The sequence below is a fragment of the Pongo pygmaeus genome, chromosome 19 (genome assembly GCF_028885625.2).
Source record: "Pongo pygmaeus isolate AG05252 chromosome 19, NHGRI_mPonPyg2-v2.0_pri, whole genome shotgun sequence".
Classification (NCBI taxonomy): domain Eukaryota; kingdom Metazoa; phylum Chordata; class Mammalia; order Primates; family Hominidae; genus Pongo; species Pongo pygmaeus.
Window position 1 is genome coordinate 3,924,468 of NC_072392.2, and position 27,155 is coordinate 3,951,622.

Consider the following 27,155-nt stretch of genomic DNA (forward strand, 5'->3'; position numbering starts at 1 on the left):
ACAAAGCAGGCATCCCACTAGCTAGCACAGGGCTAGTGCAGGTGGGGGAAAGGTAAATTAGCTGAGAGAGTTAGGCTGATGTGTGGGCTTCAACTGATTCAGACAAATACATATTTGGTCCCTTGGGTAGTCGACAGCTGAGGGCTCCCAGCTGAGGGCAAGAAAAGCTGGCAGCCTGCTGTTGCTTTATGGTGCACACACACAGCTCTTACAGTCGATAGTCTTAAAAGCGCAGATAATCACATCTGCAGATACCTACGGGCACAGTTCCTGGGCTCAAAGCCATTCTAAATTAGTTGATTAATACTTTTCACATAATAATATGAAGATGGGCATAGGGCTTTTCTACAAACTTCCTGTAAACCCGAAAGTGACTAAAAACCTTTTAAAGTTTTCACAAAAACCATATTTAACTGTTTCCTTCAATGTCAAGAAATATTAAAAGGTTATAGACTGAATATAAAATATGAGGTTTGAGTGTGTGTGGACTACAACTTCTACAGTCTCCCAAAGCACCTGGGCACTGGCAACCACCCAGGACTGTGCTAAGACGATGAACAGAGATGAATCAAAAAGCCCCTTCCCTTAGAGCTTACCACCTCACGAATTTCACAAAGTAGGCACCAAAACTATGTGGCAAATTAATAAAATATGACCTATTCATATGAAATTTCACTTAAGGGCCATCTGTTATCATCCTGTGCTCAGCACGTTTTTCTGCCCTAGAAGACTTTCTAGAATCATACTCTAAGAGCATAAATATCTAATCTATAACCTCTGATGTGAAATAAGACCTTAATTTCAATTCTATTTCCCCTCTACATGGCAGTCAATTAAATATTGCTCCTTGTGAGCAGACTGAAGAGTCCCTTCTCCCTGGACCACACCTACCATGAGAAAAGGTGTGTTGTATTATAAAATGATAACGTTTCCGACTTTGGTCCATGGTCCAAGAACTTCTTTATAACACCTCCTCAAGTAACTGAGCTCACAGGAATGTGAAAGCAAGACAGCTGCGTGGACACGAATGGCGCAGGTTGGGAAGCCAAAGAAGAAACATGTAACACTTGGAAACTCTCAGCATTATAATCAGCCACGCACACCTGTGGCAATCTGTTTTACCATGTTAGCTCTTATAAAAACGAATGACGGAAACAATTTGTCATTTTAGTTGCTACTATAACGACGTCACTTCGCAAGCCTTTCATCTTGCAGTAAAATATAGTATATTCTCAAAAGCTTAGATGTAGATTAACAACGCAGAATTAACTGCGTAAGTATGCACAAAAGTATATACTTATTCAAGACTAAGGATAGACATTCTTAAAGCACAGAATCAAATGCATGGCTAATTCTTATCTTCTTTGGCTAGTCCTAACTTACTAGTCCTTACAGACAGAGCAGCCATAGTGAGATCATCATGAGGGTGGCCACTGTGAGATTATCACAATCAGGTTTTTAAACCTTGACTAAGCCTCACTCACAGAATTGTACGACCTAGCTATGTGAATCAAAGACTGCCAAATATAACTCAATATTTTCTCTCCCTTTCCTCAACAATTAAGCCCTGATTTCTAGCTGAATACATGGCCGTGGAAAAGAATCTTTCCCAGCCTGTCCTGCAGGTAGCTGCGACCATGTGACTGAATTTGGGCCTATGAGATGTAAGCTATGCCTGTAAGAGAGTGGGCATGGCTCCTTCCTTCTCCTTCCCTTTTCCCTTTCTTGCTTGTTGGAATGTGGAAAATGACAGCAGGAGTCAATAGAATTACTAAGTGGAAGATGTCCGTGGAGGATGACAGCACAAGACAGATGAAGCCAGGTCCCTGATGATGATAAAACTGCCACATCAACCCTGGACTGCCTACCTGGACATTTTCATAAGAAAGCAGTTTCTTTTTATGTTTAAACCACTGATGCATTAGGTTTTCTGTCCCTTGAAAGAGTTTTGTCTATCCCTAATACACCATACCAGACTTCTTCCAGATTCTCTGGACTTTGGACTTTTGTGGATACAATTTCCTCTGCCTGAAACCCTGTTACTACCTCCTGTAACACTATCTGCTTTCACCATTCACCTGCGGGCTGAAATGTTAAGTTCTCAGGTAAGTCTTGCTTGAGCCCTAAGTGAGGTTAAATACACTTGCTATCTATTCCTTATACTTTCCCTCGGTTAACACTCACCATATCTTATAATTACTGGGTTAATACCTTTCTCTTCCACCACTTGTGTATTTAACCTCACTTAGGGCTCAAGCAAGTACCTGCTTTGTCCACTGTCATCCAAGTGAGTGGCACTCAATATACGCCCAATAAACATTTGCTCAGTGAACAATAATGCCACAACCCCTGAGTGATTTCTGGACCACACCTCAAGTATTTCTTGACCTTCTATTAAGGGACTCCTATGAACTCTACATAAAGTTCTATTTCTGTCAGCTACTCTCAGAACGTAAACGTTGTTTCTCTCCATTTGCCTTTGCTCAAATTTGCAAAGTGCCAGCTCCTTCAACAGTTCTGCATGGTTCTTCCCACTACCACTTCATATTCTCATAATACGTGTAGATACTAGAGAGAAGGTGATATGCATATTCTTGGGGGAAAAAAAAAAGGAGATCTTTCACCAACTAATATGACTTTTTTTTTTTTTGAGACAGAGTCTCACTCTGTGGCCCAGGCTGGAGTGCAGTGGCGTGATCTCAGCTCACTGCAACCTCCGCCTCCTGGGTTCAAGTGGTTGTCCAACCTCAGCCTCCCAAGTAGCTGGGATTACAGGCACCCGCCACTATGCCCAGCTAATTTTTGTATTTTTAGTAGAGATGAGGTTTCACCACGTTGGCCAGGCTGGTCTCGAATTCCTGACCTCAGATGATCCTCCAGCCTCAGCCTCCCAAAGTGCTGGGATTACAGGCGTGAGCCACTGCGCCCGGCCATGACTATTACTTTTAAGGGCTGGGATGCCTTAAAGGTACTTTTTTCATAAGAAACACACAAACTACATTATGTGAATTCTGGCCATGTACAGGAAGACATTCTTAAAATATTTTAAAAGCCTCTGATTTTAAGGTGAACAGAACCTTTTAAAGGCATTACAAGTACCCGCTGGTTTACTGCTTTATGTACACACCCTTCATGGCCACTGAAGATTCTACATGACTGGCTGACTTACTTTCACAAAATAAGTACCTTTTTGGTCATACCGTGGAGTTAAAAGAAATAGGATCCCAGGAAGGAGGTAGTGAGACATTAAAAACGGGTGGAGGGAGAGAGAGCATCAGGAAGAATACCTAATGGATGCTGGGCTTAATACCTGGGTGATGGGATGATGTGTGGAGTAAACCACCATGGCACACGTTTACCTATGTAACACATCTGCAAATCCAAATCCTGCACATGTACGCCTGAATTTAAAATAAAAGTTGAAAGAAAGAAAAAAAAAAAAAAAAGCAAGAGATCTAGGTGATAGTCTGTTTTACTAATGATTCACTGGGTCACCCTTGATCAGTCTTCTTAACTCGAAGTGAAGCGCCCAGTAAATAAACTCCCAAGATGCCTTCCAAGGAAAATATTTTGTTGCCAAATCAATTTGCTCTCTTAATGATTTAACAGACATGATCTTGGTGATTATATGAAGAACTGTATAATTACAAGTATTCACAGGAAACCTGGTGTTTGCCTATCAGTTTCAGATCCTATGAAGGTTTAAATGAGTCTAATATATGGTTCTTTAAGGATCTACAAACCAGTATGTATTTTAGAAAAGCTAGTTTTTGCATGAGGAGGATAGGTTTTAGAATGTGAGCCTTTCCAGCATGTTACTACTGTTTTTCCACACTTATTCGGTGCCCACACTGAATTCGGAAGGTGCTGTGTAAAAACCTGGACAGGACAATATAAAAAATGGTTTTCAGCGCCACTCCTCCTATCCTTACATCTCTTTTCTCTCCAAACTGTTCGAGAACCTGATAAAAGATCTCCAAAGAGTAGCGTCAATCAACTGCACAAAGGTCTGCATTACAACATGCAGAGACATCTGGGCTTGCCCAGCTCTTCAGAGCAAGGACGGCCTAATGCAGGCTTTCCAGACCTCTAACATAGGTTAAAGAGAGACGAAGCAAACGCCTGGTGAAAAGCTGGAAACACCTCATATGGGTCCCTGCCTGGCCTCTCCAAAGCAAATGCCCACCTCTTCCTTCAGTCCCCTGGGGGCGACCGCCCTGCCCCACCCCCGCAGTCGCCTGCCGGCCCTGACCTCCTCGAACTGCTCACTAGAGCAGCCGGCGCCGCGAGCCTCCAGCAGCTCCCGGAACTGCTCCAGAGTGACAGACTCTTCGCCGCGGCCCAGCCGCTCTTCCAGCCAGCGAAACAACGCGCCGCGATGCCTCGACACCAGCGACTCGCAGGGGGGTGTGGGCAGCAACGCTGCAGCAGCCTCTCGCAGCCTGGCCGGCTCCAGCAGCGCCGCGGCGGGTGGTAGCGCTGGAGCCGCGAGGCCCGGGCCGGGGGTCGTGCCCGAGACCGCGGCCCAGTCCTGGTGTGGGCCCCAACCCTCGCCCCCGGCAGCTGCCGCTTCGTCTTCACTGCTGTGACTCGGAGCGTTCCCCATGGGGTCTCCGTCTTGGGCGCCTGGCTCTCCAGCCGCCGCCGCCTCCCCGCCTCGACCTGTCAACCTCCGACAGCAGCCGGCGGGCGGGGACGGGGAGGAGACGACGGCGGCCTCTGCGGCTTCCGGCTTCCTGGCCGTCAAGCGACGACCGCTGTCGCAAAGGCGCCGTCACGTAGATAGGCGGCCTCCACCAACCCACGACAGCTAGGCGGGGAGCGCCGCCTCAAAGGAGGCAACCTTGATTTCCCAGAAGACGAGTCTGTCTCAACATCTACGTCATTCCGCAGCCTCCGCTGCCGCCATTTTTGTTGGGGCTGACAACCTGCAAGCCAAGAAGTACGAGAAGGGCCAGGCGCGGTGGCTCACGCCTGTAATCCCAGCACTTTGGGAGGCCGAGACGGGTGGATCACCTGAGGTCAGGAGTTCGAGACCAGCCTGACCAACGTGGTGAAATCCTGTCTCTACTAAATACAAAATATTAGCCGGGCGTGGGGGCGCGTGCCTGTAATCCCAGCTACTTGGGAGGCTGAGGCAGGAGAATCGCTTGAACCCGGGAGGCGGAGATTGCAGTGAGCCGAGATTCCGCCACTGCACTCCACCCTGGGCAACAAGAGCTAAAACTCTGTCTCAGAAAAAAAAAAAAAAAAAAAAAAGTACAAGGAAAAACTCGCAGACAGCGAGCTTTTCGCCAGTGCCAGGAATACAGATAGAATGAGAGCGACTAAGAGAGGGAGCGCGCGCACTAGCGCGAGAGGGAAAGGGCGAGAGCGCGCGCGCCGATGACGTCACGCTCGGCGTCTCGGCCATCTTAGCTGTAGAGAGAGAGGCTGCAACTTCGGAAGTGCGGAGCGGGTGCGGCTATATAAATGCTGAGGCTCGGAGGCGGTGGGCTTTTGTTGGGCCTGGCTGTAGCCGCAGCAGCGGTGACAGTAGCATGGCTTATGGGCTGGTGGGGTCCCCGCGCTGGTTTTCGCCTTTTCATACCTGAGGAGCTGTCTCGCTACCGCGGCGGCCCAGGGGACCCGGGCCTCTACTTGGCGTTGCTCGGCCGCGTCTACGATGTGTCCTCCGGCCGGAGGCACTACGAGCCTGGGTCCCACTATAGCGGCTTCGCAGGTATCAGCGAGGCTGCTTACGCCTTTCCCTCCGCTGGCGCGAGCCAGTAAACATCTGCGCGTCGTTCGTTCGTTCATTATTCATGTATTTCCCCCCCAACCCCACCCCACATCCATCAAACCCGCGCGGCGGGCGGGACGAGCTGCATGCACCATCCTTCTAGGCTCTCTGGCTCTGGCGGGACTGTGGGCCAGCTCTGTCATTCAGCACCGCCCTGCGTGACTTATATTGGAGAAACATGTCTTCTCTCTTGTTACCCATTACCCACCGTCGGAAGCCCTAGGATACGGGCTGTGTGCCAGACTTCTGTCGGGGCTCTTAGCGCACAGATAAATGAGATCCCGCCCCGCCCCTGCCCTCACAGTTTCCTTACTAATTCCAACCATCTCTTCATTATGCCCGGGTCCGAAATAATCTTTATTCCCCCCACCCTTTAGCGTAGTGTTTTCAAGGTTCATCCATGGTTTATGAGCATGCATCAATACTTTATGGCCCGTCATATAGTACATTTGGTCTGAGTCATTCCTGCTTCTAGTAGGGATGCACCTGTTTGCCTGCCTTAGAAGGTTAGGGCAGAGGAAAGCGGCCCAGTCACCTTTACAGTCGTTGATACGTAGACCGAAGTTGTGCATATGTTAGGCCTCAAGAAACGTTTGTCAAATTAAGCTTATGCTGGTGTCCCTGTGTTACAGCTGAGGGGGTTAAAGGATGTGATTTGCCTAAAACCCTCACACCTGAATACTGACAGAACATGGACTCGGACCACCAGCCTAGTGCTTTCTTTTTTTTTTTTTTTAAGATAGAGTCTCGCTCTGTCGCCCAGGCTGGAGTGCAGTGGCCCGACCTCGGCTCACTGCAAGCTCCGCCTCCCGGGTTCACGCCATTCTCCTGTCTCAGCCTCCCGAGTAGTTGGGACTACAGGCGCCCGCCACCACGCCCGGCTAGTTTTTTGAATTTTTAGTAGAGACGGGGTTTCACCGTGTTAGCCAGGATGGTCTCAATCTCCTGACCTTGTGATGCGCCCGCCTAGGCCTCACAAAGTGCTGGGATTACAGGCGTGAGCCACCGTGCCCGGCCAGCCTAGTGCTTTTTGCAGATGTTGCCTTGCCAGCCAGCGGGACTGACCTGCAAAATTTAAAAAGAAAAAAAAGTGCAGGGCAAGCCTAAGATCAGCTACTAGGCTGATATTAAATAAGCATTTTCCACTTGTCATTATCTTAGGGGAATTGGGAAGCTGCCTCTAGCACTTAAAATACAAGCCACTTCCCTCTGTCTAGGGAGTACTAAAGAAATACAAAGGTTGACAGAAAACGAATGAAGTCCAGTTGGTCTCGCAAAGCCCCTGAGATAGTCCAGCAGGGGAAGGGACTTACTCAGGGCTACACAGTGAGTTAGAAGCAGAGCTGGGACTGGAATCACGGTGTTTTGTCGCTGCTAGTTGAAGGCAGTTTTCGTTGCGCTGCCCTGCTGCGTGCTATGGGAGCTGTCCTTGCATGTTTGCACAAGTGTGGGCATAAAACCTTCGATTTCTGGAGTGCTTTTTATTTTTCAGTGTGCTGTGCTGTTTACTGAGTTCCTGTGTTCCTGGTATTCATTCACCATCTTTATTTACCACTACCTACCTTGTGTCAGGGGCTGGATGTCTGCAACATGCTCCCCACCGCCCACACAGTCTAGTTGGGAAGCAGTTATGTCCACTTATTCGTTCATTCAGTATTTTATTTTTCATTGAGATGTAATTCACGTGATGTAAAGTCCTTTTAACGTATACAATTCAGTGGGGTTTTTTGTTGTTTAGAGACAGGGTCTGCCTCTGTCACCCAGGCTGGCGTGCAGTGGCATGATCTCGGCTGACTGCAACCTCTGCCTCCCAAGCTCAAGCAATCCTTCCACTTCAGTCTCCCAAGTAGCTGGGACCATAGGTGTGCACCATCATGCCCAGCTAATTTTTGTATTTTTTGTAGAGATGAGTTTTCGCCATGTTGGCCAGGCCGGTCTTGAACTCCTGAGCTCAAGTGATCCACCCACCTCAGCCACCCAAAGTGTTGGGATTACAGGTGTGAGCCACTGCCCCCAACCTTTTCATTTATTTATTTTTATTTGTCGAGATAAACTGGTTCTTTAGCCCAGGCTGGAGTGCGGTAGCGCAATCTTGGCTTACTGCAACCTCTGCCTCCCGGGTTCAATATTCTTGTGCCCCAGCCTGCCGAGGAGCTAGGATTACAGGCGTGTGCCACCATGTCTGGCTAATTTTTTTTATTTTTATTAGAGTTGGGGTTTTGCCATGTTGGCCAGGCTGGACAGGAAATCCTGGCCTCATGTGATCCAACTGCCTAGGTCTCCCACAGTGCTGGGATTATAGGTATGAGCCAAAATTCAGTGTTTTTTTTTTTTTTTTTTTTTTTTTTGAGATGGAGTCTCACTCTGTCGCCCAGGCTAGAGTGCAGTGGTGCGATCTTGGCTCACTGCAGGCTCCGTGTCCTGGGTTCATGCCATTTTCCTGCCTCAGCCTCCCAAGTAGCTGGGACTACAGGCATCTGCCACCACACCCGGCTAAGTTTTTGTAGTTTTAGTATAGACGGGGTTTCACCTTGTCAGCCAGGATGGTCTCGGTCTCCTGACCTCGTGATCTGCCTGCCTCAGCCTCCCAAAGTGCTGGGATTACAGGCCTGAGCCACCACACCTGGCCCAGTGGTTTTTTTTTTAATATAGCCAGAAATTTGTAAAAATGTCACCACTAATTCTAGAACATTCTTATCACCCCAGAAAGAAACTTCTTATCTATTAGCAGTCACTCCTCATTCCTTCCTTTGCCAACCACTATCTACTTTCTTTTCCTGTCGATGGGCCTATTGTGGACATTTCATGGAGTCATACATGTGGCTTTTGTGTCTGGCTGCTTTCTCCCAGCATCATGTTACAGGGGTTCATCCATGGTGTACCAGCGTGTAGTAGTGCATTATTCCTTTATGGCCGAATAATATTCTAGAGATACTATAATTCTAATAATATGGATATACCACATTTTATCTATCAGTTGATGGATTTTTGGTTTCTTTCTACTTTTTTTGCCTGTTATAAATAATGCTACTATGAACATTCATGTACAAATGTTTGTGTGAGCTGGGCACAGTGGTGCGTGCCCGTCGTCTCAGCTACTTGGGAGGTGGAGGCAGGAGAATCGCTTGAACCGAGGAGGCAGAGATTGCAATGAGCCAAGATCGCACCACTGCACTCCAGCCTGGGCGATAGAGCGAGACTTTATCTCAAAAAAGAAAAAAACTATGTATTTAATTCATTTGATATTTACTGGGAATTTACTAAAGATCAGGCACTGTACCAGACACTGGGGAATCCATAGTAAATGAGTTTGGTGTGTTTTCTTACCTGATAAAACTTACTAGTAGAAAAGACAGACATTAAATAGATATTAAATAGATATTACACAATTAATGTATTATTTTTGTGAAAAGTGTTAAAAGGAAAAGTACTGGTGTTACCAGAGACTGTAACTGATTCGAAGAGGAGGAGAGAGGAAGGGAGCAAAATGAACAATAAAGAACGTCGCAGTGGCCAGGTGTGGTGGCTCACGCCTGTAATCCCAGCACTTTGGGAGGCCAAGGTGGGCGGATCACCTGAGTTTGGGAGTTCGAAACCAGTCTGACCAACATGGAGAAACCCCATCTCTACTAAAAATACAAAATTAGCTGGGCATGGTGGCAGATACCTGTAATCCCAGCTACTCAGGAGACTGAGGCAGGAGAATCGCTTGAACCCGGGAGGCAGAGGTTGCGGTGAGTCGAGATTGTGCCATTGCACTCCAGCCTGGGCAACAAGAGCGAAACTCTGTCTCAAAAACAAACAAAGAAAAATGTGGCAAGGCAGCGTTCGTGGCAGCTGGTGCAGGACAATGAATGATGTGTTAAGGAATTTGGACATTCTCGTAGAACAGAGGGAAGCCTCTGAGGATTCTTTGGCAGGAGAATGACGTGATCAGTTTGTGTTTAAAGTATCAGTTGAGTGTGGTATGAAGAGCAGATTGGTGTGGGGCAAGAATGAATGCAGGGAGGTCTCCCTTGGGGTTTGCTGTAGGAGTTCAGGTGAGAAAGGATGGCAGCCTGGGCTTGCTTAGATGTGGGTGGAGACAGGCAGACTGACACAAGAACACTACTTAGGCAGAAAATAACAGGACTTGGAGACTGGATGTGAGGGATGAAGGAAGTGTTAGGAACTGCAGGCTGGTCATGGTGGCTCACGCCTCTAATGCCAGCACTTTGGGAGGGCAAGGCTGGATCGTTACCTCAGGTCAGGAGTTCGAGACCAGCCTGGCCAATGTGGCAAAACCCCATCTCTGCTAAAAATACAAAAATTAGCTGGACGTGGTGGTGGGCACCTGTAGTCCCAGCTACTCGGGAGGCTGAGGCAGGAGAATGGCTTGAACCCGGGAGGTGGAGGTTGCATTGAGCCGAGATTGTGCCATTGCACTCCAGCCTGGGCAACAGAGTGAGACTCAGGCTCAAAAAAAAAAAAAAAAATAGGGGGAACTGCATTCCCCAGGCTGGATGCAGTGGCTCACACCTGTAATCCCAGCACTTTGGGAGGCCAAGGTGGGTGGATCACCTGAGGTCAGGAGTTCCACACCAGCCTGGCCAACATGGTGAAACCCCATCTCTACTAAAAATACAAAAACTAGCCAGGCATGTTGGTGTGCGCCTGTAGTCCCAGCTACTCAGGAGGCTGAGGTAGGCAAATCGCTTGAACCCGTGAGGCAGAGGAGGCAGTGAGACAAGATTGTGCCTTTGCATTCCAGCCTGGGCGACAAGAGCAAAATTCCGTCTCACACACACACACAAAAAGAACTGCATTCCTGGATTGAGCAACTGGTTGGCATTTACTGAGACAGGCAATACTGGAGTAGATACAGGTTTCCTGGCTGTGAGGGTGCTGATAATCATTATTTCAATGTGGACTTTTTTTTTTTTTTGAGAGAGATGGGGTCTCACCCTGTCACCCAGGCTGGAGTGCAGTGGCATGGTCATAGCTCAAACCCCTGGGCTTAAGCAGTCCTCCTTATTCGGCTTCTTGAGGAGCTGGGATTATGAGCATAAGCCACCACGCCCAGCCAGTGTGAACATTTTGGTATTGTGATGTCTGTAAGACATCTAAGTGGTGTTGGATATATAGGTGTGAGCCTTGGGAGACATCTGAGCTAAAGATACAGATGTGGCTGTCTTTGCCTGTAGGTGGGCTTTGAAACCACAGCTGTGGATAAGATTGTCAAGTGTGAGGGTGTGGATGGTAATTGACCCCTAAGACTGGTAGACAGTGAGGAGCTGGAGAAGTAGGAGGAAAATCAGGCCAAGGGAAGTGGTCACCTGTGTTAAATGTTGCCGAAGGTAAATGAAAGAATATGACCAATGCCAAAGAGATGTGTCCGAGGTCCAGGAGCATCTTTCACAGAGGAGACAGTGGGGACCCCATTTCCCTGGGGATAAGGAGTAGGGCTTGTCAAGAGACGTTTCTCAGCAGATTCTTGCTGGGCGCGGTGGCTCACACCTGTAATCCCAGCACTTGGGGAGGCCAAGGTGGGCGGATCACCTGAAGTCAGGACAAGCCTGGCCACCATGGTGAAACCCCATCTCTACTAAAAAAATACAAAAATTAGCCAGGCATGGTGGCGGGTGCCTGTAATCCCAGCTACTCTGGAGGCTGAGGCAGGAGAATCACTTGAAACCGGAAGGCAGAGGTTGCAGTGAGCCGAAATCATGCCACTGCACTCCGGCCTGGGCAACAGAGTGAGACTCTGTCTCAAAAAAAAAAAGAAAAAGAAAATAGATTCTTGAGTGGGGATAGTGTCAGTCATTTACAACTGGATCTGATGGAAACTTCTCTCTTTCAGGCCGAGACGCGTCCAGAGCATTTGTGACCGGGGACTATTCTGAAGCAGGCCTTGTGGATGATATATCTGATTTGTCAGCCGCTGAGATGCTGACACTTCAAAATTGGCTTTCATTCTATGAGAAGAATTATGTATGTGTTGGTAAGTAGTCCACAGGTCATACATTTCATTTGATTGTCTGCAGTGTTTTTAGGGGGCTGAGATTTTTTAGGGATTGGGTTCAAGGTTAAAATCTGAAAAACAGCCATGGATTTGTTTTACTTTAAATTCTGGTTGTTAGAATAGGGATGAGCTGCCCAGAAGGAGATGGATGGTCACCTGCTTCCCCCACTCTTAGTCTTGGGAGAGGATTACTAAGCTGCTCGCTTTGGCCTCAGTTTTGCCACAGCCAGTGGTTGCTTGCACCATCCTTGAACAACCAGCTCCAGAAGGGCAGCTTCCCTGTCTCACTGTGCTCTATGCATCTGGCTTCAGCACACAGCCAGAAAGGCTTGAAGCCTGAATTTATGTTTCGACAAATCCCCTTTTATTTGGTCCTCTAGGAGGAGACAAACTTCGTGAGTGAGCTGTCTCCCAGGTGGTAGTTATGCTAATCAAACCACTGTGTAGGGTACTGCACTTGCTACTTACTGATGCTACATAAGGGACTTGTTTCTCAAATGAGACAACACCAAACTGTGTCCTAAAGCAGTGTTAAAGACTCTAAACACTAGGCCCGGCACAGTGGCTCATGACTGTAATCCCAGCACTTTGGTAGGCCGAGGCGGGTGGATCACTTGAGGTCAGGAGTTCAAGACCAGCCTGGCCAACATGGTGAAACCCTGTCTCTACTAAAAAATACAAAAATTACCTGGGCGTGGTGGCATGTACCTGTAGTCCAGCTATTCAGGAGGCTGAGGCAGGAGAATTGCTTCAGCCCAGGAGGTGGAGGTTGCAGTGAGCTGAGATCGCGCCACTGCACTCCAGCCTCAACGAAAGACACTAAACACTAGATTGCTTCACAAGTACTGACAACTGGGATGGTTGTAGCCCTTTCTGCTGTCTATCTGCAGCCCCCACCTCTCACTGGAGTCCTACTTGGACATGACTGACTTCCTGAGGAACACCAGTGTCACTTCACCATCGAAACAGGTCTAACTTGGAAGAATTCTTTCCTTAATGCCTCTGAATTTCTGCTTCTGTCATCACTGCTTGAGTTACCTTTTCTGAGAACCTTGGCATTTTTATTAACACCTCAGCTCCCTCCACATCCAATCAGTCAAGGCTTTTTCATAATATCTAAAGTTTGTGTCCATCCATTGTGGGCCTCTGCAGCACACCTTTCTTCATTTTCTCTTGTCTGCCCAAGATCAGTCTTGAGACCACAAGCCTGTCTACCACTGAAGGCACTGACCTCTATTCACCTGCACTTCAGAGGGCTGGGTTCTTCCCTTTCCCAATGAAGTTGTCAAACCGAGGTTGAAACATTACTGGGTTAATAAAGAAAAGAAAACCCAATAGAAAAGAATAAGAGCCAGGAGTGGTGGCTCACACCTGTAATCCTAACACTTTGGGAGGCCGAGGTGGGTGGATCACCTGAGGTCAGGAGTTCAAGACCAGCCTGGCCAACATGGTGAAACCCTGTCTCTACTAAAATACAAAAATTAGCCGGGCATGATGGCGGCTGCGTGTAATCCCAGCTACTCAGGAGGCTAAGATGGGAGAATTGCTTAAACCTGGAAGACGGAGGTTGCAGTGAGCTAAGATCGCACCACTACACTCCAGCCTGGGTGGCTGAGTGAGACTCCGTCTCAAAAGAAAAAGAATAAGAATGGAGTCCAGACCGGTGGCTCATGCCTGTAATCCCAGCACTTTGGGAGGCCGAGGTGGTCGGATCAGTTGAGGTCAGGAGTTCAAGACCAGCCTGACCAACATGGCAAAACCATGTCTCTACTATAAATACAAAAAATTAGCTGGGTGTGGTGGGACACACCTGTAATCCCAGCTACTCGGGAGGCTGAAGCATGAGAATCATTTGAACCTGGAAGGCAGAGGTTGCAATAAGCCGAGATCACATCACTGCATTCCAGCCTGGGTGACAGAGTGAGACGCTGTCTCAAAAAAAAAAAAAAAAAAAAAAAACAGAGTCCTGTAAATGGGCAAAGAATGCCAGGCCAAATACTTCATGCTAAGATTTGGGACCACACTAGAAGTGTTCGGATGCGTTTGGTGTGACAAGTGAACTGGTCTTGTTTGAATGATGTATAATGTGTTGAGGATGGGGTGGCGCATGTGCTGGGAAATGCCTCAGAAGGATTTGAGTTGATGTCAGGATCTTATTGAATACCTACTACTCATAAGTTATGGGTTCCATCCTTAGGGGGTCCAGGGATGAATCGAGTCCAGTTCCTGCCCCTGTTAGCTCATTCTGTAGGATAGGGGCCATGTTAGTCTCTTTCAGGTTACCAGAAACCCTCAGGATACATCACTGGATGAAGGTTTATTGTAAGGGTACATACTGAAGTGAGGACAGCCAGGAAGCCATCTTGGCAGCCAACATGGCCAGGCCTCAAGGGAAAACAAGATGGCCTTGGTTATGCTGTGGATACAGGATTGGCTTGGAGATGCAGCCACTGGTGATCACCATTCTCATGACAGATTCTAGAACTCCTCTGTTGCCTCTGCTACTACTGTCCTGTCTTTGGGTCTCATGTCAGAAACTCACCGAAGACAGGCTTGTCACCATATAACACAGACACCCCAGCCCCCGTAGTGGGAAGTTCTGTGCCAGGCCAACTCATAGACTGCAGGCCTGTGACTCGGGCCCTGATTCCTTTCTTTATTCATCTAATAAGTATTTAAAGTGAATGCTCTATGCTAAGCTGTTTTATTTATTTATATATTTTTTGAGATGGAGTCTTGCTTTGTCACCCAGGCTGGAGTGCAGTGGCACGATTGTGGCTCACTGCAACCTCCAACTTCTAGGTTCAAGCAGTTCTCCTGCCTCAGCCTCCTGGGTAGCTGGGATTACAGGCATGCACCACCATGCCTGGCAAATTTTTGTATTTTTAGTAGAGACAGGGTTTCACCATGTCAGCCAGGCTGGTCTCGAACTCCTGACCTCAAGTGATCTGCCCGGCTCAGCCTCCCAAAATGCTGGGATTACAGGTGTGAGCCAGTGCGCCCGGCGCTAAGCTGTTCTGAGTACTGGGCCTCACTAGTAGAGAGGTCCATCATAGACAAGTTAACAGATTGAACAGCTCCAGATAGGACCATGCATCAAACTGTGATGTGATACATGTTTGGGAGCTCTGGCTCCTTTAGAGCAGATGCTCAGGAGTGGCTTCTTGGAGAAAGTGACCGTTAAGCTGAGACTGGGCAGGTGAGTGGGAGGCAGTCACCCCGAGACCTGGGGAGAGTGTCCCGGGTCAGGGAAGAGCAGTGCGAAGGTGGGGAGTGGGGAAGCACGGCCAGGCCATGGAAAGGAAGCCAGTGTGCTGGAGCCCCCAGTGAACGAGGGGGGACGTACCTTGTAAGAGGCTGAAGAAGCAAATCAGTTAAATGGTTACAGGGCCTTAGAGGCCTTGATAAGAAATGTGCATTTTTGTCTGCTTTAAGAAGCCATTGAAGGGTTTTAATCAGGCGTTGGAGTGCCATGGTATGATTCATATGTTTAAAAGATCCCCTAGTTTTATGGACAGAGAACTCTAGCAGGGCATGAGCTGACCAGAGAGCAGTTAGGAGGCCACTGCCACAGTCCGTGGTTTGGAGGAGGGTGATGGCAGTGGGAGTGGAAAGGAGTGAACGGAATCAGGATCTGTTCAGAGGTAGGACTGACAAGGTTTTCTGATGGATCCGATCAGACAGCAAGGAAGGGAGTATGATGTGGATGTAGAGGAGGAGGAATCAGCCTCCTAATCCAGGTCACAGGCTAGAGGCAACATGGATTTGGGAAAGTCAGGGAGGGCGTTGGACTTGAGAGACAAGCTGAATCTCAGATGCGCTGAACATATGCGCCACTAGAATCGAAGGTAAAGCTAGTTCTTAGGGATTGCTCCCTCCTAGGTCGCACCTCCCTCAAGTGTTTCCTTTCTGCTTCTCTTGCCTTGTGGCAGGTGCTGCCTCTGAAGGCCATTTGCACCTCAGGACTGGGCTACGTTAGGACCGTGGACTGAGAGAACTGACCTGTTTTTCTTCTGGCCTGTAGGCTGGTGGACCACTTGCTGGCTGCTGCCATAGCTTAGACTTTTACAAATTCTGACAGGTATTTTAAAGCCGGGCACAGTGTGACTTACACCTGTACCCCCATCTACTCAACAAGCTGAGGTGGGAGGATTGCTTGAGCCCAGAAGTTCAAGGCTATAATGAGCTGTGATCATGCCTGTGAATAGCCACTGCACTCCAGCCTGGGCAATAGAGCGAGACTCATCTATAAGGAAACATTCTGATAGGCATTTTAAAGGAAAACCAGTTTTTACTCACTTACGTCCCCTGAGGGACTGAGCCAGAAGAGAGCAATGGAGGGGAGAGCATGGGCTTGGAGCCAGATTAATTTGCTAGCTTTGTAGACCACCCCAAGTTATTTAACCTCCCAGTCTCTCTCCTACAAATAAGGGAACAATTATTTCTCTCATAGGTTTGTTAGGAGGAGTAAAAAAATATTGGTGGCCAGGAGCCGTGGTTCATGCCTGTAATCCCAGCACTTTGGGAGGCCAAGGCAGGTGGATCACTTGAGGTCGGGAGTTCGAGACCAGCCTGGCCAACATGGAGAAACCCCGTCTCTACTAAAAATACAAAAAATTAGCTGGGTGTGGTGGCGGGCGCTTGTAATCCCAGCTACTCGGGAGGCTGAGGCAGGAGAATCGCTTGAACCTGGGAGGCGGAGGTTGTGGTGAGCCAAGATCATGCTATTGCACTCCAGCCTGGGCAACAAGAGCGAAACTCTGTCTAAAAAAAAAAAAAATATATATATATATGTATATATGTACATATATACATATATATATGTGTATATATATGTACATATATATACATATATGTGTATATGTATATATATATACATATATGTGTATATGTACATATATATACACATATATGTACATATATATATATATATGTAGTGCTAGTATAGTGCCAGACATTTTGAGTTCAATAAATGACCCGTATAAAGCAAAATAATTTGATGTTGGGGAAAATGGAGCTGCGAAAATGTTAGCCTGCCTGGGCATGGTGGCTCATGCCTGTAATCCCAGCACTTTAGAGGCTGAGGTGGAGGATTACTTGAGCCCAGGAGTTCAAGACTAGCCTGGTCAACAGAGTGAGACCCCATCTCTATTATAATAAACATTTAAAAAATGTTAGCCAATAAGCCATTCATTCATCAAACATTAATTGAATACCCAGCGTGTGCTCCAAGCACATGGAAGCATGGAGAAATGAATCACACATGGTTCTGCCCTCGGGGAAGCATTGTCTGGAAGTGAGAGAGGTTTGATCGTTTCTGTACTGAAGGACTCTACGGCTAGAAGAGGGATGCAGTTGTGTGGGGTCTTGTAGGGTGTTAAGAGGTTGGTGTGCAAGGCACCAGGAGTGCCTGCAGTAGAAGTTCTTATTAAACATGCACCAGCAGGACTGAAGTCAGAAATCCTGGGAACTTGTGCCTTCCCACCCCTGCCTCAGCAGCTAAGTGTTCCCTCTCACCCTCACTCTCACTCACACCTGCCTTCATGCCATCACAGGAAGGGTGATAGGACGGTTCTACGGAGAGGATGGGCTGCCTACCCCGGCACTGACCCGGGTAGAAGCTGTGATCACCGGAGGCTTGGAGTCCAACAAACTAGAACTGCAAGAGAAGCAGACATTCCCGCCGTGCAACGCGGAATGGAGCTCAGCCAGGGGCAGCCGGCTCTGGTGCTCCCAGAAGAGGTAAGCAGGCTCCCCTTCTTCTCCTTTCTGCCTGTCCCAAATCCAACTCCTAGGCCATCCTGCCTGCAGTATTCAGTGAATTCAGGAATTGATTGTTAACCCCGGGGAGCTTTTTCAAAATACTGATAATAATTCTCAACTTTGGCTGCATATTAGATCTTCTGGGGAATTGCCAAAATTACGGATGGTCAGACCTCACTCCACTCAACTGAATGGGTTGAGGCTTGGACTTGAGGCCTGGGCATCTTTTTATTTTTTCCAAATTCTCCAGAGATCCTGCTGACACAACCTCGGCCCGGGAATGAGAAGGCACGAGCAGGATTTCTTGCTTTCTTTGGCCTGTTCAGCCACCTACGGGCTTTGGTTTCCTGTTTGACAGCACAAATCATGCCTGTCTATAGGAGAGGGACGAGGAGGTGGAGAGGGTACATGCAGTGATGGCTTCAACTGCTGTCTTAAAAACAGGTGAGGCGGGCATGGTGGCTTATGGGCCACACCTGTGGTCATGGCTACTTGGGAGATGGAGGCAGGCAGGTCGCTTGAGCTCAGGAGTTGGAGTCCAGCCTGGGCAACACAACAAAAAAACAGTAACAAAAAAAACCACTGCAAATTCGGAGTTCTCAGCCTTAAATGAGGGGAGCAAGGGCAAAGGCAGCAGGAAGGAAAGCTCCTTCTTTCCTGGCCGCTAGCTTTGAAGAGACAGCTTCTCCAGTGTCATCTCAAGAAAGAGGGGACTGTGAGAACCTGGCCTGCTCACTTTATGGAGAGAAGCTAAGATAGGCGTGGGCCTTCCTGTGACACAGGCCTGAATGCAGGTAGCCTCAGAGAGCACTGGTCTCTGAGACTCCAGGAGGCCTGCGTGCGTTCAGATGCTTGACTTTGCTTCCTTGGGAACTGCCTCCTTTTCCCTCCCCACAGCCTTCCCCTCTGTCTCCTGAACCTCTTCTTGCTTTCATGACTGAGTAGTTCAGGCTCTGCCTTCCCCACAAAACCCTTCCAGGACCACCCTAGTGAACTGAGGGGCCCTATCCCTGTGCCTCAGCTCAGGTTGTTGTTTTCTGTTCACCTGTGTGTGTCTCCCATTAGACTGAGAGGAACAAGTGCCGAAGGCAGGGACAAGGTGTGGAGTACGGATCACCAATGATGGGATGGAGGCTGGGTGGGAGAGGGAGGCATTTGGGTGACAGCCTTATTCTTGGTAAGCTAGAAGTGGGATGTTTTCTCACTGGGTGGCAGTTTCTCTGACAACAGGCACCGGAAATTGTCTGAGGTATCAGTTCCAAGAACCTCAGTTTCTTTTTTGCAAGGCCTGTGAGTCCACCAGAGACTGAACCCAGTACCCTGAGATGGGCAAGGTCCCTCTGCCCAAGATATAGGAGGTTGCTCAGGTTGTTGGGCCATAGCTGAATCCTCCATGTCTGAAGCCTAGTGCCATCAAGGACTGGACCTGTGGGGCACAGGACAGCTTGCAGCTACACTCTATGCCAAGGGCTTCCCAGAGAAGGCCGACCCAGGTGGCCAATTGCCCACCCCCACCCAAGTGCCCCAGAGAAGAAGGTGAAGACCCTGGCCTGCGCTGGGTTGTAGTGGGGAAGGAAGAGGACAGTCACACCCAGACACTGCTTCTGAGAAGCTCACAGGCCAGCAGGGGAAGCCCTTTCACAGCTGTTACCACCAGTGCAGGAACGTGGTACTGCCTCCTAAGAAGGGGCAGGGCAGGGGCTGGGGAGCACAGTGAAAGGAACCATGGACTGTGCCCTGGGCCTGGGGAAGGTGGTGTTGGCCCTGCAGGGGAAGCTGAAGGATGTTAGGAGAGAGCATGAAGGCTCAGGGGCTGAGCGCTGTAGCCTGCTGCCTTGGGAAACACTCTGGTAGGCTTCTACTTTTCAGAAGGCCTGGCTCTCTGCTTCCTGCTCTCCCCTTCCCAGAGACTCATGAGTTCTCACGTTTAAGAAGTCCTCTTTCCGTCTATCCTTAGTGGAGGTGTGAGCAGAGACTGGATTGGCGTCCCCAGGAAGCTGTATAAGCCAGGTGCTAAGGAGCCCCGCTGCGTGTGTGTGAGAACCACCGGCCCCCCTAGTGACCAGATGCCGGACAACCCTCCACACAGAAATCGTGGGGACCTGGACCACCCAAACCTGGCGGAGTACACAGGCTGCCCACCGCTAGCCATCACATGCTCCTTCCCACTCTAAGCCATAGCCTTTTCTGTTGATAACACACAGAGAGCTCTGCCAAGCACCTGAGTAGGCCCTTGACACTTGTGTGCCCTGGGATGCCCCCTGGGGCGAATCAGGAGGGTCTGGAAGGACTCTGGCTGTATTCTGCAAATGTGGCTCATGCCCCTGACCGTGGCTCGGCGTTGTGGTGCCTGAGGGACAGCCGGCCACCTGCCCAGTACTGGTCAGCTTTTCACCACTATTCCCTTTGACCTACCGGCCATCTTCCTCACAGCCCTCAGGTATCAACAGGCACAAATAAGACCAACTCAATTTCCACTTGAATTTACAACCAAAAGCCTGCTGCGTTGATTACAGCTGGGCCAATACAGTAAGAGGCAATAACAAATCAGTGTGGGTTGATTCTGGAATTGGAAAAGCTTTTGCTTGTATGGATATAGCAAATCCAGATGTCTCTGAACAAAGCAACAATTTAAAGCAACGACATTTTCTCTCCTTTAAGCACTTAAAATCAGGTGTGGTGTGTTTTCAAAGGCAGGAAGTCTGCATTTTGAGCAAAAGGTGGTTTCCCAGCTCTAACAAGGTAACTGGTTAGCATGACATTAAAGTTCGGGCAAGGCTGCAAACTTAAGGTGGCTGGGCTTGCTGCTTGCCCAGTGGTTTGTATGTCCAGGGTCATCTGGCAAATGTCATACCTGTTACCTCTTGACTACTTGTTAAGGTAGATGGGGGCAAGGAGTGTTCCTACTTCAGACGGAGAAGTGGGACCAGCACTACCACAGACAGCGCTCCACGGCCTCTGTGCATCGCCTCGTCAGAGCCTCTACCCGGCTCCCTTTCCCGCTCAGCCTCACCCTCAACATCCACTAGCTTCCTCCCTCTCTGTCACTGTCTCCTTTTTCTCCATCATTCATTTCACTAAATCGCTTTCCAGATTCACAGACTAGAAAATGGAGGCTGCCTCCCCCTCACTGGCAGACCCGGCTCACTGCCCCTATGGCCACAGCTGTTCCTTACACTTGGGCTCTGGCTCATGGCTCCTTTTGCCTGCCCCCACCATCTTCCTCACCTTCCCCTCTTGTACCTTTAACCTCTCCCCGCCTCCTGGATCTTCCCCCAGGTATGCATCAAACGGCTCACTTCTCTCACATCATAAACACTCCCTCAACTCCAGTTTTGGCTTATACTCACTAGCTTTGCTTTTCAGCCCCATTTGCTCTAAAAATCAGGAGAAATTCTGCATTGGCACATTGCGTGGTGACATCCAGTTCTTACCTTTGTCACACTGGACACTGTGGACCGTGGGGTCCTCCATGAAACCCTCGCTGGGCTTTCTCCTGCTTCCCTTTTTGTGTCTGCCCATTCCTTCTTAATTGCCTTGAGAACCCCATTTTGCCTCCACAAACCCCTTTCCATTGGCTCCTCTCACACCAAATCCGGCAGTTACTTAGACCGTCAAACCTGCACCTCTACTCCAGGCAGCTTTCCAGAGCATTTCACCTTCCCCTCCCATGCTGCTGCTAGTTCTCCAAGTGAACGGCACCACCAGCTACACGCACAGTCAGCATCTGAGCAGCCATCACACTCCATCCTCCCTTCCCTCCTCCTAACCCGCCTACAGGTCTTGGGAGCTCTGCCTCCCTCATTCTCTCCTTTCCCTTCCCTCTTATCTGTCCCTAGTACTCTTCCTCTGGCCTAGGCTGTCATTTCTCACTTGGATTACTGAAGGATCCTAACTGTACTCCCTCCAATCCCTCCTCCATACTGCTGGGAGCCATCTTTCTTTCTTTTTTTTTTTTTTTGAAATGGAGTCTTGCTCTTTTGCCCAGGCTGGAGTGCAGTGGCGTGATCTCGGCTCACTGCAACCTCAGTGGCACGATCTTGGCTCACTGCAACCTCCACTTCCTGGGTTCAAGCGATTCTCCTGCCTCAGCCTCCCAAGTAGCTGGGATTACAGGCATGTGCCACTACACCCAGCTAATTTTTGTATTCTTAGTAGAGATGGGGTTTCACTACATTGGTCAGGCTGGTCTTGAAATCCTGACCTTGTGATCCGCCCACCTCGTCCTCCCAAAGTGCCAGGATTGCACGCGTGAGCCACCGCGCCTGGCCAAGCTCTTTCTTAAAGATGATCAAGGCATCCCCCATTTAAGCCTCCTCAGAGGCTCCCCTGATCTATAAGGACTGAGTGCCAGCTCCTCTGCTGCGTGCCACACGAGGCCCTTCTGTGGCCCCTCTCCTCTTAGGCCTGTACCTTTCCCATCTCCTCCCGTGTGCACCTCCTGTCCAGCCTCCCTCTCACTGCGTTACGTCTGCAGTGCCTTCACACAAGCTGTTTCTTTTGCCTGGAATGACACTTCTTCCTCCAGTGAATTCATCCACCCTGTATTGCTTCAATATTCAGCTCAATCAGGCCCCTCTTGGGAGCCTTCATTAACTGTTGGGCCAGCAGTGAGCTATAGAGGCACTTTCCCTGCTCCCATAGCACTGTGCTCATGTCACAGTGGGCTCTTACCATAAACTTCTTATCATCCTCTTGCACTGGACCTCAGACATTCTGAGGACAGAGCCCCAGTGTGATTCGGCTCCGTACCCCTATTTCCACATGACTCGGCTCCATACCCCTATATCCACATTACTCAGCTCCGTACCCCTATATCCACATGACTCAGCGCCGCACCCCTATATCCACGTGACTCAGCGCCGCACCCCTATATCCACAACTCAGCGCCGCACCCCTATATCCACATGACTCAGCGCCACACCCCTATATCCACATGACTCAGCGCCGCACCCCTATATCCACATGACTCAACCCCTACATCCACATGACTCAGAGCCGCACCCCTACATCCACGTGACTCGGCGCCGCACCCCTACATCCACGTGACTCGGCGCCGCACCCCTACATCCACGTGACTCGGCGCCGCACCCCTACATCCACGTGACTCGGCGCCGCACCCCTACATCCACGTGACTCGGCGCCGCACCCCTACATCCACGTGACTCGGCGCCGCACCCCTACATCCACGTGACTCGGCGCCGCACCCCTACATCCACGTGACTCGGCGCCGCACCCCTACATCCACGTGACTCGGCGCCGCACCCCTACATCCAGGTGACTCGGCGCCGCACCCCTACATCCAGGTGACTCGGCGCCGCACCCCTACATCCAGGTGACTCGGCGCCGCACCCCTGTATCCAGGTGACTCGGCGCCGCACCCCTGTATCCAGGTGACTCGGCGCCGCACCCCTGTATCCAGGTGACTCGGCGCCGCACCCCTGTATCCAGGTGACTCGGCGCCGCACCCCTGTATCCAGGTGACTCGGCGCCGCACCCCTGTATCCAGGTGACTCGGCGCCGCACCCCTGTATCCAGGTGACTCGGCGCCGCACCCCTGTATCCAGGTGACTCGGCGCCGCACCCCTGTATCCAGGTGACTCGGCGCCGCACCCCTGTATCCAGGTGACTCGGCGCCGCACCCCTGTATCCAGGTGACTCGGCGCCGCACCCCTGTATCCAGGTGACTCGGCGCCGCACCCCTGTATCCAGGTGACTCGGCGCCGCACCCCTGTATCCAGGTGACTCGGCGCCGCACCCCTGTATCCAGGTGACTCGGCGCCGCACCCCTGTATCCAGGTGACTCGGCGCCGCACCCCTGTATCCAGGTGACTCGGCGCCGCACCCCTGTATCCAGGTGACTCGGCGCCGCACCCCTGTATCCAGGTGACTCGGCGCCGCACCCCAGTATCCAGGTGACTCGGCGCCGCACCCCAGTATCCAGGTGACTCGGCGCCGCACCCCAGTATCCAGGTGACTCGGCGCCGCACCCCAGTATCCAGGTGACTCGGCGCCGCACCCCAGTATCCAGGTGACTCGGCGCCGCACCCCAGTATCCAGGTGACTCGGCGCCGCACCCCAGTATCCAGGTGACTCGGCGCCGCACCCCTGTATCCACGTGACTCGGCGCCGCACCCCTGTATCCACGTGACTCGGCGCCGCACCCCTGTATCCACGTGACTCGGCGCCGCACCCCTGTATCCACGTGACTCGGCGCCGCACCCCTGTATCCACGTGACTCAGAGCCTTACCCCTATATCCATGTCTCAGCTGTGTACCCCTGTGTCCACGTGACTCAGCACCGTGCCCCTATAATCCACTTTACTCAGCGCTGTACCCCTATATCCACCGCGCCTAGCATGTGGGAAGTTCGTGCAGAGTTGTGTCTTTTTTTTTTTTTTTTGAGACAGGGTCTTACTCTGTTGCCCAGGCTGGAGTGCAGTGGCGTGATCATAGCTCACTGCAGCCTTGACCTCCCGGGCTCAAAAAGATTCTCCCACTTCAGCCTCCCGAGTAGCTGGGACTATGGGCACGTACCAGCATGCCCGGCTAGTTTTTTATTTTTGTAGAGATGGGGTTTTACCTTGTTGCCCAGCCTGGTCTCGAATTCCTGGGCTCAAGCAGTCTGCCCACCTCGGCCTCCCAAAGTGCTGGGATTACAGGCGTGAGCCACCGCACTTTTTGGAGATAAGGCAACAAAGGCACATAGAACTGAAGTCACTGAGCATGGACCTGAGCCTAGAACTCAAAGCTCTGGATGCCTGATTTGGTACCGTTTTCACTCCTCCATATTTCTGTATGTCTCTGCCCTCCCTGGGGCAGGACCAGGAGCAGACAGAAAGAAGAGCTGAAATTAGGATTTTCTTCTGAGTTCTAGGCAGTCCCTGAGCTCAGTGCTGAGACTTCTCTATTAACTAGAAACAGCCCCCAACTCCAGGCTAACTGGAAACTAGTTACTGCCCCTGATTTAGTCCTCCTTAGTCATTCAGCAAATAACTTACCAAGCACCTACTATGTGCCAGGTATCACGTTAGGGTTGGGTGGTCGAGGAAGCAAGACTTCTGACCTCAGGGGACTTATAGTATGGTGGAATAAACCCAGTAGAGCAGCCAGAGGCTGTCCTTGCGGTAGGAATGCAGGGAGAGTGTGAGGTCAAAAAACAAACAAGAAGCATTAGTCATTCCAGCCAGCTGCGGGCTCTGGCCGTGCCTAGAGGGTACCTGATCTCTGACTGATGCAAGACCCCTGTGCACAGGCTCCAGGACAGACTTGGCTGGCTTCAGCAGCCTGCTCAGTTCCTTGCTCAGTTGAGAATTCCTTTTTGATACTTACCTTATGGTACTTATACCTTCCTACTTAATCTGGTAACACATCTCTCATGTCAGGGCAAAGGGTTCAGCAAAGAATTAGGTTCAGCAAGAATAGGTTGTCATTTTAATGGCCCGAAGGGCTCAGCCATGAGAAGCTGGTAATTACTGGAGAAATGCCTGGCCTTTCCCTCTCCAGTACAGGTGGCCCTGGGCGAAACCATGGGGAGAGGAAGGGCAAGGCCCTGATGGAAGTCACAGATGAGCTCAGCTTAGGCTGAGCATGCATTTAGACTTGCGGGTAGAAGGAAGGGAAGGAGAAAACATACATATTGGGCAACTCTGCTGGGCCAGGCCTTGTTCTCATTTCATCTCTACGCCTGCCTTGAGAAGTTCCCATGTTATGGCCCAGAAAAGGGGCATAAATGTCTCCCCACCTCTTCTAATAGTTACATCAACCGTCGGGTGACAGAGCTGGGCTTTGTGATGCGAGTCTGATCTCTGTCACACCAGTGAGCACAGTGTCAAGGCAAAGCCTTTGCAGCTGCACTCCACTCCAACATTGTGAAGGAGGCCGGACGCTTATAATCCTAGCACTTTGGGAGCCCAAGGTGGGCGGATCTCTTGAAGCCAGGAGTTCGATGGAGGCCAGCCTGGCCAACATGGTGAAACCCCATCTCTACTAAAATACAAAAATTAGCTGGGTGTGGTGGTGCGCACCTGCAGTCCTAGCTACTGGGGAGGTGGAGGCTGCAGTGAGCCAAGATCACACCACTTTGCACTCCAGCCTGGGCGACAGAGTGAGACTCTGTCCCAAAACAAACAAAACCCAAAAATAAAGAAGTCATCTTAAAGAAGTTTCAACATTTGCCTTTTCATTCTGAGATTACAGTTTTCTATAAACATCTAAGAGTGAAGAGTCTGAGGTTTTTTGGTCACAGCTGAGCCACTGCACGACCCTCGCCTCACCCCAGCTCAGCCACTGCGTGACCCCTGCCCTGCCCCACACTCACTTTGCTCAAGGCAAAGCTGTACTCTGAAAGCTGGCCCCAATGGGGAGGTTAGGACTGTGCCTGCTCAGAAGTCTGTGGGTGCCCCTCAAAGAAGGGCAAAGACCCTAGGCTGGACCCTACCCTTGAGAGTACTTCCTACTGCCAGAGCCCCCAGATTTCTTCCAGTGGCAGCAGATACTACCAGAAGAGCCTGCGGTGCACACACCAGAATCTGGGTACCTGGATGAGGAGGACACATTACTGATCACCTTCCTCCAGGCAACCCTGTAAGGACTACGGTCCGCCCCCATTATGTAGATAGGGAAACAGAGGCAAAGAAGTTAGGAAACTCGCCCAGAACTCTCAGCTAATGAATGAAAAAGCAGAACTAAAACCCAGTGCTCTCCCTGGCTGGGGAAACATGCAGAAGTTGATAAACCCAGTGCTCTTCCTGGCTGGGCAAATGTGTGGAAGTTGATGTGCCTGGTTACTGTTTGTGCTTTGCTTATCATAACCAGTGACAGTGTGGTTAGCACTGTTAGCCTCAAGGGTAGCTGTGAGGATTACTTGGGATTGTCATGTGGAAACACTTAACAGTGCATATTAACTATGAGAAAAGCCACTGGAGAGTGAGCTTTATGAGCTCTATCACCACAGCTAGTCTGACCTAGGGGTAAGCAAAATGGAAGACAGGAAAAAGGGAATACATTAGCTCAGGAAAGCGTGAGGGCCACGTGAGCTGCTTGATTGGTAACGATTTGTACAGGGGCTTTATGGATCACTAGATTTTAATTTGCAAGCCCTGAAACCGTCCTTAGTATTCTCTGAAGCCCACAGTGCCAGTCGCCCTTCATGCCTTGGCTAGCAGAAAGCTCATCATGAATGGATCCTCTTGAGAACTTCAGAGGGGTCAGGTGACGGTGACTAAGACTGCCTCGGTGATCACGCTCGGTGCTAGGAGCTGAAATCTGGGCCAAGAGCACAGTGAGTTCAGGCAGCTACTATGTTTAAAATAACTACTTTCCGGGACCTAAGCCATGAGGACATAAAGGCTTTAAGAGTGATACAGTGGACTTTGGGGACTCAGGGTAAAGGGCTGGGGTGAGGGATAAAAGGGTCCAGTGTACACTGCTTGGGTGATGGGTGCCCCAAAATCCCGGAAGTCACCACTAAAGAACTTCATGTAACCAAACACCACCTGAACCCCAAAAACCTACTGAAACTTTTAAAAATTAAAAATAAATACATAAAATAGCTACTTTTACTGCTGTCAACAGCATGTTCCTGAAAAATGTTGGAATTCAAACTTT

At 50.0% G+C, this 27,155-nt stretch overlaps 2 protein-coding genes across 4 annotated transcripts in view; one reads left to right on the forward strand and one right to left on the reverse strand.

The window, feature by feature from the left end:
• The window catches only part of ZZEF1 (zinc finger ZZ-type and EF-hand domain containing 1), a 137,884-nt gene extending 132,925 nt beyond the window's left edge, over nucleotides 1-4,959 (reverse strand). The window contains exon 1 of the mRNA XM_054459311.2: nucleotides 4,253-4,959. Within this exon, the coding sequence (XP_054315286.2) occupies nucleotides 4,253-4,606 (354 nt within the window). The 5' untranslated portion in view covers nucleotides 4,607-4,959. The remainder of the gene's footprint in view (nucleotides 1-4,252) is intronic.
• On the forward strand, nucleotides 4,852-27,109 carry LOC129018101 (neuferricin). 3 transcript variants are annotated; one of them, XM_063655756.1, is made up of 4 exons: nucleotides 4,852-4,942; nucleotides 11,622-11,762; nucleotides 17,339-17,525; nucleotides 19,504-20,216. In XM_063655756.1, the coding sequence occupies exons 2-4, from the start codon at nucleotides 11,708-11,710 to the stop codon at nucleotides 19,718-19,720; spliced, it is 459 nt and encodes a 152-aa protein (XP_063511826.1). In that variant the 5' UTR covers nucleotides 4,852-4,942; nucleotides 11,622-11,707; the 3' UTR covers nucleotides 19,721-20,216. The 3 variants fall into 3 exon arrangements, with proteins under 3 accessions (XP_063511826.1, XP_054315294.2, XP_054315295.1); XM_054459319.2 differs by having other exon boundaries at nucleotides 4,884-5,722; nucleotides 19,504-27,109; XM_054459320.2 differs by lacking the exon at nucleotides 4,852-4,942 and adding an exon at nucleotides 6,805-7,779.
• The last annotated feature ends 46 nt before the right edge of the window (nucleotides 27,110-27,155 follow it).

What these genes read in the sequence shown, in the direction of transcription:
- LOC129018101 (XM_054459319.2), top strand. Translation starts at nt 5,473, where the DNA reads ATGCTGAGGCTCGGAGGCGGTGGGCTTTTGTTGGGCCTGGCTGTAGCC. An exon ending in CCACTATAGCGGCTTCGCAG is followed by an intron (nt 5,723 to 11,621) that starts GTATCAGCGAGG and finishes TCTCTCTTTCAG; the next exon opens with GCCGAGACGCGTCCAGAGCA. An exon ending in CTCTGGTGCTCCCAGAAGAG is followed by an intron (nt 17,526 to 19,503) that starts GTAAGCAGGCTC and finishes GTCTATCCTTAG; the next exon opens with TGGAGGTGTGAGCAGAGACT.